A 16,068-nucleotide genomic window follows, 5' to 3' on the forward strand; every position below is an offset into this window, starting at 1 on the left:
TGATATTTCAACATAATTTTTTACTGTGTGAAGGGTTTTAATTTAAGTAAAGCTCTGGCCAGCTGACCACAAAAATGAGATCCTTCGGATAAAAAAAATGGCTCTGACCACTATGGGACTTAACATCTATGGTCATCAGTCCCTTAGAATTTAGAATTACTTAAACCTAACTAACCTAAGGACATCACACAACACCCAGTCATCACGAGGCAGAGAAAATACCTGACCCCGCCGGGAATCGAACCCGGGAACCCGGGCGCGGGAAGCAAGAACGCTACCACACGACCACGAGCTGCGGACTTCGGATAAAACTGCTACTAAAATATGAAGCAGTAAATATTTTAACATTCCAATAAGGAGTGAAACTGCTGTTTCTGGAATGTTCAGTAAATACATAAAAAACAGCTATATTTGTCGAATATCATATATTCTTCTTAGTTTCTTCAGAGAAGTACAAATACCAATTACAGTAAACAACGCTTGACGACAAAACTAAAATTCAGTACACAGTAGGTCCGGATATACAATGAGGTGACCAAGTTCATGGGATAGGGATATGCACATACAGACACGGCAGTAATATCGCGTATACAAAATATAAAAGTGCTGTACAACTGCGGAGTTGCCATTTTTAGTCAGGTACTTAGGTATGTGGAAAGTTTCCGACGAGTTAGTGGTCGTACGACCGGAATTAACAGGCTTTGAACATAGAATGGTAATTGGAGCGAGACGCATGCGACATTTCATTTCGGAAATCGTTAGGAAAATCAATATTCCGGGATCCACAGCGTCAAGGATGTGCCGAGAATACTAAATCTTAGGCAATACCTCTCACCATGGACGACGCAGCTGCGTGAAAACAGCGTCATACTTTACGAACTGTGTGTAGTACAATGATAACTTCGCAGGTAAATTCAGTGGTGTAAGTAAATATTCTCTGCAAAACATCAATAAAATTAATAGTAAACAAGTACTAAATTAAAACATCATGCCTGATGCTTAAGTTTTACTGCATGAAGAGCAAAAATGTAGTAATTATTTGCTGGGGAGTGTCATCGATAAAAAATTCCTTTATTGCTTGAAATTGTATGGAAACTTTCATTCCGCGCGGGATTAGCCGAGCGGTCTCGGGCGCTACAGTCATAGACTGTGCGGCTGGTCCCGGCGGAGGTTCGAGTCCTCCCTCGGGCATGGGTGTGTGTTTTTGTCCTTAGGATAATTTAGCTTAAGTAGTGTGTTTGCTTTGGAACTGATGAGCTTAGCAGTTAAGTCCCATAAGATTTCATACACATTTGAACATTTTTTGAAACTTTCATGGATGTTGCTAGTTGCTCTCATTTTCAAATATTGGATGAATAAAGTCTGTGTAATTTGTGCGCCATAAGCTACGCTGTCTGAAGACCTATATAATGTTTCTAACATTAACACTTGACCAATTGGGTTAAGCCAAAGGCTTACCGCATTAGTAACACTGCTTCTCGTTATCAACGAAGTTCATGTCTGTCGGACTTTGCTAACGCTTGAGTGTGCGGCCGTCTGAGTCTGATGAGCGTTTTTGGCAAGCGGGGTACAATCAGCTCTTGTCAGGCCAGCTGAGGAGCTACTTGTTTGAGAGGTAGCGGCTCCGGTCACGAAAACTGGTAACGGCTGGGAGAGCGGTGTGCTGATCATATGCCCCACATCATCTGCATCCAGTGAGGCTTATCAGCTGAGGATAAGATGGCGGTCGGTCGGTACGGTTGGGCCTTCCGAGGCCTGTTCAGACGCAATTAATGTGTTTAACATTATACCTTTTAACGAGTAGATTATGTCAGCATTTTAAATTTCTTAAATTAAGTCAATAATTTAATATCTTAAATTAAGTCAATAATTAAACGAAACATCGAGAGTCGAATTTTTGGTACCCCCGGGAACCATGCACTTTGCAAAACGTTAGTCGTTTAGTATAATAGGTGACGTACTGGATAGCGTCGGAAGTGTCATGAGGCTTTCCGCGGATGACTGTGTTGTGTACAGAGACGTCGCGACTGTTAGAAATGTACAGCGAAATGCAGGAGGAGTTACAGGTGATCGACGCTTGTCAAAGGGATTGACAGTAGAGCCTCAACATAAACAAATTTAGCGCATTGCGCATAATTTCGCAGGAAACACTCATTCTCGTATGATTACACAATTGTGCACAATAAATGGTGGCAGTTAAATAGATCGAATATCTACGAGCAGGCATTCGTTGCGGATAAAAGTGGAGCGAAGACATAAAACTAATCGCAGATACTAGAGTGAGATTGAATGAAGAATCCGCAGAAGGTTTAATCCTCCCACAAAGCATATAGGTTAACCCTCATTTGACCGATGCTTGAATATTCCGACAGGCGTGGCAGAGGAAATGAAGAAGATAGAAAGATGAGCAGCGAGTATAATTTAGTAGCCCGAATGCGTGAAGGTGATTCTTATTGCAGTAAGAGACGCATGAGAAGCATTGTGCATCACAGTGTGGTTTACTATTAAAATTCAGAGAGGAGTCACCAAATATTTTGCTTTATTTTATGTATATCTCGTTAAAAGTCCATGAGATTCTTGTTCACACGAAGTCCTACTTCCCGCCGACCAATTTCAAATGGAATAGGAAAGGGGCAACTGATAGTGGTGTACGAAGTACTTTCCGCCACTCCCCACACTCCCCGGGGGGGATCATTCACGATTATTCAAGGAATTTCTACAAGGAGCCGCAGACTCTACGTAGGGCGGACGTAAAGAGAATCTACAGATGATGTTATGTGGAACACACGTACCATATACTGTCGCGACTGTTAAGTGTGAATTTAAGCCGAGGTACCGGATGGTTCTAATTAAATTGCAGCTACTCACAGCGGTTCTGTGTGGGCTCTAATTATCGTATGCCAGCGAAACTTCGTAAATATTCTGATTCATTAATGCGGAACCGAACTGCGCTGTAAAAAAGTTAGCTCCAATTTTGGCCTCCAGGTGAAAATCTGGTGTAGTGAATGCAAGAAAGACGTATAGAAATATTTCCGTATGTAGTGAATTTGTAAGAAGACGTGAGCAGAAACGGTCAAACAAGTCAGGAAGGCCTGATGTTAATTTTATCATTAAATGCTGCTTACATAGTTTTTCAATACGAACGACACTTGCACTTGGTGGCCAAAACTGGAACTCATTTGTTTCCAGCGTACATCCGTTTCGCATTAACGCATTAGCATAAGTACCAATTTTTACTGCTGTACGATGACTGCAGCTGAAACTGGGTCTTTGCGGCTAGTTGCACGTTAATTATAACCACCCAGTATCTCTGCTTGATGTCGTACTCGACAGTTGCGACAGAAATGGATGTCGAGAGTGGGGCACCTGAACTCGTCAGTACAGAAGATTTGGACTTGTAACATAACGTCCACAACTACCAGTAATGCTTGACCACTCTGACTGCTGTTTTCATTCTGAATCACTCAGCCATATTTTTGGGAGGGGCTCACTACTGTTCTGAAATACATTTGTCAGCGGAAGGTCTTAGGACAGATCCGAGCGACTCACTAGATAGAATAGGTGTCCTCAACAATATTTTAGCAACAGTCGAAGAAGCCATTACTGCATCAGCGGTCTTTAAAACAGTTCCGTACTAGTCTTGTAGTTGTGATAATGTCATCTATCACATTGCTATGAATCTTCTATCACATTACCATGAATCTCATTCCTGAAGAATAGGATATCCCATGTTTCCGCCTCATCCACATGTCTGAATTTCATTGGAGGAAGTAAACTAAGCAGTTTTTATTTAACATTAAGGAGTGTTCGTTTGATTCTTAAACCTAGCAAGATCTGTTAAACAAAATGATAGTCTCTAAGCGTTATATGGTCATTAGATTCTCAGAGAGCAGTAAGTTTCTGATGCCTATTCCTAGTGACAAGACGCGGAAATTAGCACTGAATTAATAAGTTTATGTACACACCAAAATTTCCAGATCGATTATCGATATGTCAGTCTTTTGCAAAGCAATTAATTCGAAATACAATAAATATACATTTATTACACGTAGTCACATATGACAATGTCAGATTCAAACTTCGAAGCATACACATAGAAAAGGCCATCACGTAGTTCTTTTCTCAAAAATTAGTACTCCACTCTCACCTTAGGATAATTAAAAAGAAGAAGTGGAATTATCCCCCCAAAAACGTTTAAAAATAAATCTGAACCTGTCGAGATGCACGTAGCTGTTGCATTAGTTTAGCGCGTCATTTCCAGAAGTTGATGATTCTGGTAAAAGAGAGGGCAGATATAAAGTAACATTGGAGACGATGTTTGATAAATACAAAGTTACTAGATTCGTGGCTTCTGCCTTTAAGAACAGCAATTTTTCAGGTATTTTATAGTTACAATAAATAAAGCCATTCCAGTGCAGAATACGTATTCCGAGTATCAGCAACTCTACTTCATAAAATTTATTTGAAGACTTTGTGTCGCGTAACTATCCTACAAAACTGGACACAATTTTGTCAGAGAAAACAAAGACAGCTGGTGGTTACAATATAGTGGTACAAAAGACAACAGTCGAAGAAATTAGAGGCGATTTCAAGACGTCCATTGTTCATAATACACTTTCAGATTTTCAGCGTGTGTGTGTGTGTGTGTGTGTGTGTGTGTGTGTGTAGGTGCGCCCTCTCACCCCCCCCCCCTCCCTCACATGCACGTAAAACTTACGCAGCTTACAAAAACTGTGAGCCAGCCGGGAGAGCGTTAAACTCTTATGAAGTGCCCTGCGCGAAGGCAAACAACACATGCGCGACACGGACCCCCAGCAACGGTTCCCTAGCGACCAGGTTTCTAATAACATTAGCTCGCTACCCCTCCTGTTGCAACTGTACGAAATACTGCCGGCTCTTCCCCCACAGAAATTTCGCCCCGCGTAGCGTGACCGACGACAGTAAACGGCAAACACGGGGAACGTGCGGGAACCCCCTGAAAAGGGTCGTATATCTGAGGGAACGCGCGCTTAGCCCGCACCTAGTACCTTGCGTTTAATGAAAATTTATGTACATTCGTGGGCTATTAAGCGGACTCGAACGCAGCGAAAACAGAATACAGGTATCAGTGCCGAGGAAAATAACCGGAAAGAACAACTGTGATCAGTGTTATTAGACTAAAATTAGACCAAAAGTACTTAATGCCGTGCTCAATAAAAGTTAAAGACTACGAAACAAAAGCTATAGTTCCAGCTATTACGCTGAAATGAAAATTAATGGAGGCATAAGAAATAACGTCCATCTGAGCTCTCTTTATACTTCCGGCTCGGATATACAAACAATACGAATTTTAAATTTGTTGCTATACTCTTCTCTTTTAATTGAATTTTTGAAACTGATGTGTGATACACCCACGACTGCACTGAATATGTTTGAAATGTTAAATTTTCAAATGTATTTACTTATGTCGCTCATTAGGATAGAACAACTACTCGCCCACTATACAATACTAGAAGGTCAATCAGTTTTCCGTTACCTACAATATGAGCTATTATATTGGAAACAAATCCTAGACGCTGCTAGTCGCTTTGTTCTCTTCGCAGGATGAGGCCACCTTATTTCCGTATCATGCATTACACCGATTGCACGTGTCACGTAAGAGGCCAGCTCGTGATAGCACCATGTTAACGGTAGTCTTAAGCCAACTGGTCGCAGACTATGATACGGGAGATTAGGTCATGTCCGTAATTATGGAACGATGCCTCGCTGCAGATTCAGACCACGATTCGGTACGTACATGTAACAGCTGGAAGTGCCTCATTGGCTCTAGCCTACAGTTGCTGGAACAACATGAATGTAAGGAATGCTTCTCATTCAGAGGTCTTGACATTCTCTGTCCAGAGCTATGATATACCTGTATCTCAGAAAACTGACGTCATTTCGCGGAACTGACAACCGATATGGTGATATATAGCCACTTGAAAAACTGTAGTTCATTAATTGAAAACTTTATAATGCGAGTGTAACTATTAAAACATAATCAACAAAAAAGTACTTCTAAGTTAACTGAGGTGATTAATATTAAACAACATTCGGTGCCTTAAGTGAAAAAATAAAAAGAAAACGTTATAGCTCCATACGATTTGAATATACCCTACGTAACTGTTGACACAGTTCCATAATTATTTTTGTATAATATAATTCTAATCGATTTATTCAGATATTTCTGAGACTAAATTAACGGCCGGCAATCTTGTAAAAGTTGAACAAAAGTTAACGGCAATGTGAACACCAAAACGTATGTCATAAGTATTGTATTAAAACCAAATCTACATAAAAACCACTGTACTCGCTTTAGCATGCGCTAACTCTCCATGATATTTCCAATTATTTCACACAGGGGATATAATTCCCTGTCTTCCGTTAAGCCGTTGTCAAAATCAGCGATGTTACAGATTCCTTTACATGGGTCTCACAAATTGTAATTACCTTCTGCCAAGTGCAATCAAGTCGCATGTGGGACTATTGTCAAATTACTTTTATATTTACTGTCCCATTACTGAGAAGAATGGCATAGCGCAATAATTGAACGAACGAAATTAATGTACACTTTCGTAAAAGTAAAGTCTGGGAAATACGTTACATTACACGCAAGTCGTGCAACTATAATACGCCACTGGATCACCTGCTGTAGTGACCTATTTTGAGATACAGGATATGGACAAATGGCTTTCACTGGGTTCATAGAGCTACGTCTGATTTGTCTAATGACTTCACATCGAGTGAATTTAACTTCCCCAGACACAAAAATAAATGTTAACACACCTATCTCTTCACATTCGACGTGAGATATGCGCAGTCCTGCTTGTAAAATTCCTATGCGTGTAATGCCTTTTCGTGTGTGAGTCACTTATTGTATGAAGAATAGTCACATTGATCGAAACCTTCCTTTATACTTGTACAGACTGAGGCCGTATACGGAAGTGTCATAAATTCCAATGAATATCTTAGCATTAAATGAGTTGTATTACAACTGAGAGCTATCATGTGACAGTCTGTCTCTGTTACATGAATGTGCTAGCCTTAAAACGTTACGTTTTAGTAATTTCAGCATGGCCTAGAGAAGCTGTTTTAGGTTTGAAGAGGTGCTAGCCTTTTGATTCGTGTTTTCCTTTGAATGAATGGTTGCAAACTGCCAGTCAATGGCACCCCATAGATATTAAGTACGTTGACACATTAAATTTCTCTTTGACAGTTTCGCGAATTCCTATCAACATCCATCATATGGCAAAGTGGATTGAAGTTATTCCCTTTTCTTCTGATTGTTGGCTTAAGACCAAATGTTTGTGTCCACAAACCGACCATTAGTTATTTACACAGTGTCCGGATTTGGTTCTTCTCTTATATGATTTACCGTTTGGGTCGCTCTCCTATTTTCTGGTAGATCATATGACTCAAACGGACAAACGAACTTCCAAACGCAGATTGTGCGACGGTATTGTGTGATTCCAATCTGTGAAGTTACACATAATTGCACAAACGACTCTCCCACATTACCCTTTGCCAGATACTGCACAAGATCATCGACATTTATGGTATACACTAAACCATACTGGATACCGGAAATTATCTCAGTCCACAGTTGAAACACGAACGAATATGTAGCTCACGAGATTTTACACCAGGTCTATGGAAACGTAAAATCAATGTTATATTACGAACGTATTAAACATCAACATCTAAACGCCGCTTTCATACAAAGTAGCTGGCTAATGAAATGAGGAAATATTAAACAAATGCCCTCCTGCTTTTGTGGGAATTATTAAACTGACATTACAGAAACGCTGCACGAGGCACATTACGCCCGGCAGTAAATTCACAGAAGGTGAATTAAATACAGTTCCCTGTTTTCCATTGTCGTTCTAAGCCGTAGCCGCTGGGAGCGGGCCGACTCAGACAGTTTAATGAGCAGAGCGGAACTACGTCTCGCCTTCCTACCAATTATGTAGATCAAGAGGTGATAACACGAAACTGTTGGCAGCAAGTCGGCACCTGGATTGCTACACTGTCCTTTCGGTCTAGTTTTCTTTTTCACTTCTCGAGATATCTACAGTGGTGTCCCAACAGGCGTACCTAGCTCTTGTCTTCCGCTACCTGTCCGATGAGCTAGACTGCGAGTCCGTTGAAGTGGTCATACTGAAGTAGGCTCGTGAAATGTTAAAGCTGTGTGGAAGAAGTGTGTCCTGTCGTTTCAACGATGAGCAGTAGCCACGTTACGTCTCTCCTGTTGAAGGAGAAAGGAAACCTTTACATGCAAGACTGGTAATTACGGGTGGCATCGTACGTTGTAATCTGATACCGTTGTACTCAGTAGCGGGGGCGGCCGCACCGACACCTAACCGTCTGCTATGCCTCGAGCGTCGCGCCGGTCCGTTGTTCTTCTGTGTATCCCAAGTATTGTCTTCTGGTCACGGACACCTTCACAATGTGCTCATCGCCGCATGCAGTAACTTTTATCTGGATGTTAAATCTACTTGGACTGACTAATTATTCGTGTGTCTAACTTCACTCCGGGCCCAAAATTTTGTGACGTTATTTAAGGACGTGTTTCAGTACGGTTTTGAAAGTGTTTTCTTAAACACAGCAACTTGTTCAATTATTCATACCTTGGAAGGTGAACATAATTTAACACCTTGGTCAACCCGTGCAGTCTACTCATTATTACAAGGAAACAAATATTTATTTCATTGTTTGATGACAGAACAGTTTCTTTGTTATAAGCATTTTATTTGTTTGATTGTTTTTTAAGACAACATTTATCAACATCTGGAAAAAAATGTAACAGTCCTGTACCTCTCCTTAGTATGCAGTGCAACGAAGACATTAACGAAAATTATGACTTGAGTTCATAGGGGCACGTCATTAACTTTCACAATGTATTAAAGTGTATTTTGCACAGGACCTAGAGAATTTTTCACGATGGTATAAAATGAGAGAACTTGTTGACTCATAGCCGAAACAACTCTGTTAAGTAGGAATAAAGAGACGTTAAACTTAAAACCAGTTGTGAAAAAATGTTGTTCTTCAAAAAAATTGTAGTGGCTAAGGACCCACGTACAACTAAAATGAGATAAATTTTGATACGTAGTGCACTGATTGAAATAAACTTTAATGTTCATATTGATAGAAGGTTTTTCATAAATAAGTGTTAAGTACTATTCGTCATGCTAAAGCATGGCAGGAAACACAGAACTTGTTTCATGTAATCACAGAATTCTGAATGCTTGTGGAAGGAAAGATTAGAATGGTAGCTGTCATTAAAAAGATTTTCGACTAGCCGAGAAGAACGTGACGGGAGGGCTGCGTTCGGTGACTATGATAAGAGAAGGACAGAGTATTTCTTCCGATCTTTTATACATTGTGAACAGCGGATGAATCGACGTCATAAGGTGAAAGTTTGATGTTTTCAAAAATTCCTCCCTGGAGTAAATGTATATTCTGACAATATTAAATCATCATAAGCTGAAGTAGTACGGTAATGTTACTTCTTCATGGTGATATTTGATATTATATTAAGCACGGAACATTAATAGCTGAACAGAAATGTTACGTCGGGAAATTCTGGTTTTTATCTCAGCCCTGCATGAAGCTTACGTTCCATTATTACAAGCAGCTGCAGATATAATTAAAGGAAGAAAAGTAGTGTAGAACCTAGGAACGAAAAGCCACTATTACCGTAATCGCGCTAAACCACGTCAGGCAGGCTACATAGTTAAATTAAGACCTTCCGTGTCACATTTCCTGCACGAAATTCGGTGAGCTGGATAATTTTAGAGTGAAATCTTACACATAATAACGCTTGTTTTGCAATCTTCAAATCCTTTACGTTTATCAGAATGTTTGCACGCAATGACCTGCATGTCACGGGAAGATAACGTTTATCCCAGTGCAAAAGACATGGGGCATTTGCGTTTTGTCTCAAAAGAAAATTCCAGCCCGTGCGTGCGCTGCATATTCAACGGCCTGAAAAGCGAAAGAGGAATTAGTAAATGTTTCAATAACTTACCGTCCTCGGTCATCAGCTTGGAAGAAGTGCAGCAGACGTGTAGCAGAAGGATAAATCCACACAGCACACAGTTTGTCGCAAGGAAAGTCATCTGTACGTGGATGTTCCTAGTCTTGGCTTTCACTGAGAAATTCCTTCCTCTCTTCGAAGAGAGAAATTGTGGTGTCCTCATTTTAGGCATCAATATTTTGCTTCCATACTGACAGAAAATAAATCCCATAAACATTCATATGAAAGTAGCTTTCTCATGTCGCAGTTGACAGATGTCACAATCCTGTATGTGGGACCTCATCAGTAGAAACTACGTGAAACGCGCTCGTATCGTTGGCTATTCTGACGAAGTTCATTGTCACTGGAAGAACGAGAGCGCAAACGGAAATACCTTGTGGGTCTGTGGAAGAAAGTTCGAAGCAAGCTAATAATAGAAGATAAAGAAAATGGAAACATCTGCAATGAAGCGAAATGACATAGCTACAGCTTATACTGATGGCAGGTTTCACTACTGATCCGAGAACTGACAAGTGTCACTCCGCTTGCGCTACCCTATAAAGAGGAGTGGCGTAAAAAAAAAAAATTCGTAAGCTGAAAAATCTGCGAGTGATCAGTAATCCCTAATAGTTTGGAAGCAGCGGATGGCCGCTTGTACGCGCGTTATTTACGCAGCCGAGGCCTACGAGGGCGGAAGCTCCGCGAGAGGCGTGGGGCTGGTCCGCGCGGCAGCGGCGGCTGTCAGACGGCGGAGCGCGTCCGTCAGTCACGTTGTTTACGAGCGGCGCGCGGCCTGGCGACGCCAACACGTGGTCCCGGCGCCGCGCCAGTGCGGCCACTGCGCCACCGCACCGCGGGCGCGCCACCGTCGCCGCCCGCCATTCGCCGGACGCTGCCGGAAACGGCCGAGCGCACTCGGCCGGCGGCGGAGCAACAACCGCTCTCCGTCGCTGTCGCCGTCGCTACCGCTGCCGCCGGGTGTCGCCGGTGCAATCAATGGAGGAGGACCAGCGTTAACCGTCATACGGGTCTCTTTAGTACGACCCAGGTGTCGATCTGTAACTATCGTGACCGCCGCTGTTTACCGTCCGAAGTAGGCGTCCTGACCTGGACCTCATTTAGCTACGAGCAGCCCGAGCCAATTGCTGACGTTTGCACACACCAGTCCGAATCCGGAGAGCCGCGAGCGCGTCGCGATCAGAGAGTTAACGTTCAACCTGCCTTCGGCAACGGACTGCTACTTGGAGAGAATTTCTGCCCGAGAAACAAAGGACATCTAATTACATACCTAGTTTTTCACAAAATTGCCCCATAGCCGAATAAGACTAGGCGAGATATTCTGGGCTGGCCAGCTGGTTAGGGCACGAAGAGCAGTCAGGCTCTACCAGTGTGTACAAGCTCACGTTCCCCTAGTCAGGCGGAGATTTCTAGGAATAGGCTAGGAGCCGCGCGGTATTAGCCGAGCGGTCTGGGGCGCTGCAGTCAACGACTGAGCGGCTGGTTCCGGCGGAGATTTGAGTCCTCCCTCGGGCATGGGTGTGTGTGTTTGTACTTAGGATGGTTTAGGTTAAGTAGTGTGTAAGCTTAGGGACTGATGACCTTAGCAGATAGACTAGGAAGTCCGACGTGGAAAAAGGGACTGAAACCGCTTAAGGTCGCCCACCAATTACTTCTCAATAAAGAAAAGACTGCTGTCACACAACTGAAGCAAACGCCCACACAAACCTCGTCCATCGACAACAGACTCTAATCCATGTAAACGAACATTATACACACTGGAAACTTCTAATTATACCGCCAAGGACCCAAAGAAGACGACCCAAAGGTGTATCATCAAACATCAACAGTCCTAATTGTAACATCAGGAGGCAACAATGGACGACACTCGGAGACCAACAGATAAAATACTACCCGTAATCATTTATTAGGCAAAAAAGTTTCTTGAGCTCAACGCCCCACAACAAACGCACATGAAATGAGACGTTAAGATCCTCCAAGACTACAGAACAAAATATCATCTTGATTCCTACACCGCCGGCCAGTTTGGCCGAGTGGTTCTAGGCGCTTCAGTCTGGAACCGCGCGACCGCTACGGTCGCAGGTTCGAATCCTGCCTTGGGCATGGATGTGTGTGATGTCCGTAGGTTAGTTAGGTTTAAGTAGTTCTAAGTTCTAGGGACTGATGACCTCAGATGTTAAGTCCCATAGCGCTCAGAGCCATTTGAACCATTTTTTTGATTCCTGCACCGACTAGACAAAAGCCATGGCCGTTGTCATTTTTAAAGAACAAATTATAAATTTGCGACTTCTACTTATTTACATCATCATCTTATCAAAGGGTAAAATCAATGACGGAATAAATACTCTTCAACGCACACTCTACACTAAACATTCAGTGGATGATTGCATTTCGAAAAGAAGAGCCATGTGAGACATGCTAGCTTTTCGAGCATATGACAAATGAGTGCCATCTTCCAGCATTGAGCTTGTAATCACCACTCCCGGGACTCTACAGTGCCGAAAACGACTCCTTGTCCAAAGTACCAACTAATGCTCCACATATATCAACGATAAGCCACTGCCCACTCACTAACGCCCAGGCGCACAATGATGATTAGACCAATGTCAAAAGAAACATAGCAACTTTAAGAGGGACAGACCACGTCAACCAGACCAGTCCAGCAGCCAAATGGCTCTGAGCACTATGGGACTCTACTGCTGAGGTCATCAGTCCCATAGAACTTAGAACTACTTAAACCTAACTAACCTAAGGACATCACACACATCCATGCCCGAGGCAGGATTCGAACCTGCGACCGTAGCGGTCGCGCGGTTCCAAACTGACGCGCCTAGAACTCCAGCAGCCACAACAACAACAACAACAACTAAGAGATAGCACGGCACTCTCACTTCTTATTTGGTGTCATGCCACTTAATGTTGTTAGGGAAGATGATCTTTATTACGATCTGACTTCATACAACATGATGGAATGGTGGGAAGTAGTTAATGCTCTTGCTTGTGTGCTCTAGTGATGGAATAGCGGTAAGCTTTAGCTGCGTTCAAGGGAACAGGGTGCCATTTTAAATGACTGCAGTAAAAACGTAAGGCGACTGAGCGCCAGGGGAGCGTTTTTTTTTTCTGCAGAAACTGGGTGAAAACATTTGTGGACCGCCGAGTTCCGCAGTGTCATTTGCAGACACGTTGGATGACGCCGGTTGGTCGGGGACTGCGTCCAGGTAGGCTGATTAGCGCCGCGTAGACGCCGCTGCAATGGGCAAAACAATGAAGACCGGCAATAAAGGTTCAAATGGTTCAAATGGCTCTGAGCACTATGGGACTCAACTGCTTAGGTCATTAGTCCCCTAGAACTTAGAACTAGTTAAACCTAACTAACCTAAGGACATCACACACATCCATGCCCGAGGCAGGATTCGAACCTGCGACCGTAGCGGTCTCGCGGTTCCAGACTGCAGCGCCAGAACCGCGCGGCCACTTCGGCCGGCCGGCAATAAAGCAGAGGATGGGCTGGACTGCTGAGTTCCACTGTCTCATTGTGAAGACTAGAGAGCCTGTACACAGAGAGAGTGGCCATAGGTGAAGTTGCCCGTGATTGGTTGATTAGCTTTGGCGCCATTTTTCTGTCAAACGTCTCTCGCGCTTACTGTGTTCGCCGTGCTTTTGAGTTGAAGTTCAGATGACTTTTGGAAACGATTAAATGATATTTGAAATGAGAGACTTGTTATGCGTTGTGCATGCATGTTCGATTTAGTTGTATACCGTTTTTAGTACGTAATTAGCGTTTGAGATCTTTTCGTTTGTTATCTACGAGAGGTATTCAGTATATATATGAAAGAAAGTCGTAAGCAGTTGTTTACTTCGTTACGACTTTCATTAATCTGACGTAATACAGGTGCGTTAAATCTTTAGCGATATGCACTTCCGATACAAAACAAATGCTATACACTATATTTTTTTTATTTACGTTACTTTCATTGCAATATGTCTAGTAAACGAACTTTAAAGGAGATAGCCCGCATCTCGTGGTCGTGCGGTAGCGTTCTCGCTTCCCACGCCCGGGTTCGATTCCCGGCGGGGTCAGGGATTTTCTCTGCCTCGTGATGGCTGGGTGTTGTGCGCTGTCCTTAGGTTAGTTAGGTTTAAGTAGTTCTAAGTTCTAGGGGACTTATGACCACAGCAGTTGAGTCCCATAGTGCTCAGAGCCATTTGAAGCCATTTAAAGGAGATAAATGCAAGTAACGAATAATTTTTACAGCCACTGTATCAAATTTTCCTGTGCCGTACGTGGTAGGCTACTATGAGTATATTATAGCTGTAAGGAAAGTCATTTAACGAATGATTTCGCCATATTGTCTTGTGCTTTTGATTCGGAGTGTGTGCTCCACTACTGGCCGTTCAAAAGTCCCGCCCGCAGTTTGGCAGAAAAATGGCCGCCCTATCGTTCGGTTGGCCACTTTCTCCCTGTACAGGATCTCTAGTGCAGACACGTTGGACAGCGCCGGTCGGTCGGCAGTCGCGTCCAGGTAGGCTGACTAGCGCTGAGAAGTCGCCGCTGCAAAGGGCAGCACATTGAAGACTGGCAATAAAGCAGAGGATGGTCCCTTGTTAGGCAGGAAGTCGATGAGTCAACTGTGAGCCTTCTGCGAATTTCCGCGGGGCAGGTCACTGGCGCCCAGACGTCTAGACTCTTGTTACAAACGTATTTGTGAAGGAACGAGGCGTTTAGCCAGTTTATGGAAATTCTTCAGAAACTTCGAAATGGACACTACAGGGAAGATAACAGTCTTTCTATGGAGGGCTGTGGTTACATCCTGGTCATGTCGTTAGCAAAAGACACGGCATGAACGCGTCGGAATGAGGCCATAAAGCTGAATCTTTTTTCCTTTTCTCCCAGTTTAAAGTCTCTGATTGGTCAAATCTGTGTATGCAGAGCAAGGGGCAGTCTCCCATCTACGAATGCATAGCTCCAGCTCATGATTGGCTTGTGCTAAAGTGGGAGTAGTCTAAGATGTTGCACGATACTTGCTTACCGCACCCTCGGCAGGCCTCCTCAATTTTATAAATGGCACCTGTACTATAGAAGACGCCGGCGGCCATATGCAGCAACAAGCATCAATACTCAAACTAAAGTTTTATTCGGTGGTTTTGATAAAGTTAGAATTAGAATATTATTATAATGAAGTTTTAATACCACCTTACAGAGTTTATTAAGAGGCTCCGGAACGCCCTATACTTGCAATGTTAAAATAACGCTTATAAATTACATCTTTCCTCACAAAGTATTTGAGGTAGGAAGTTGAACTTTTTACAGATTATTTATTAGAATATGGGCTACAACTTAACACAGGGATTTTACAAAATTTTAGTTCAGTTATTAAAGATGATTTTTTTTCAATTGTAATGAAAATTCACAACGTTTTTTGCAATTTTTTATTTATATATTCAAAAATATACAGTTTTTTGGAAAAAGGCTGTGTTAAATTATGCAGAAGGTACTGTGTAACATTTACTGAAAGTTTGAAACAAATATGTTTGGAAGATCCTTAGAAAACATGTAATTAGTATGAGAAAATAAAAGTTTTGGGAATCGAACGACAAAGATTGGATTAACTTTTTAGTGCATTCCAGGTCCATAGGATGGATTATCTTCATCCTCTGCTAACTCCTCCTCCAGCTTCCTCTTGTTCCTCCTCCTGTTTACTCTTGCTTGTATTTCTAGACTCTTTACAGCCCTGTCTGCAGCCCGAAGGCGTTCCTTGTCTAAAGCAAGCATCGCTCGTACCATGTTAGAACCTATCTTCATTCCCATATTTCTAAATACCTTTGGCTTTCCAACATTTCTCCTTTTCTTAAAAGCCTTCAGAGGATTTCTAATAACTTTACTTTTACTCATTATTATACTTCAACAAAACAGAGACTCAAGAAACAGTATTAATTACGAATATTTTCGAGATAACGACAGAGTAAATAAACATGAAACAATCGACAATCACACCAGCGATATATATTGAACCATC

General features: G+C 42.5%; 1 protein-coding gene across 1 annotated transcript in view; it reads right to left on the reverse strand.

Annotated features, from left to right (window-relative positions):
* The window catches only part of LOC126260602 (nephrin-like), a 769,721-nt gene extending 758,868 nt beyond the window's left edge, over nucleotides 1–10,853 (reverse strand). Inside the window, exon 1 of the mRNA XM_049957938.1 lies at nucleotides 10,046–10,853. Within this exon, the coding sequence (XP_049813895.1) occupies nucleotides 10,046–10,271 (226 nt within the window). The 5' untranslated portion in view covers nucleotides 10,272–10,853. The remainder of the gene's footprint in view (nucleotides 1–10,045) is intronic.
* Nucleotides 10,854–16,068: the final 5,215 nt, after the last annotated feature.

The sequence above is a fragment of the Schistocerca nitens genome, chromosome 5 (genome assembly GCF_023898315.1).
Source record: "Schistocerca nitens isolate TAMUIC-IGC-003100 chromosome 5, iqSchNite1.1, whole genome shotgun sequence".
Taxonomy (NCBI): Eukaryota; Metazoa; Arthropoda; class Insecta; order Orthoptera; family Acrididae; genus Schistocerca; species Schistocerca nitens.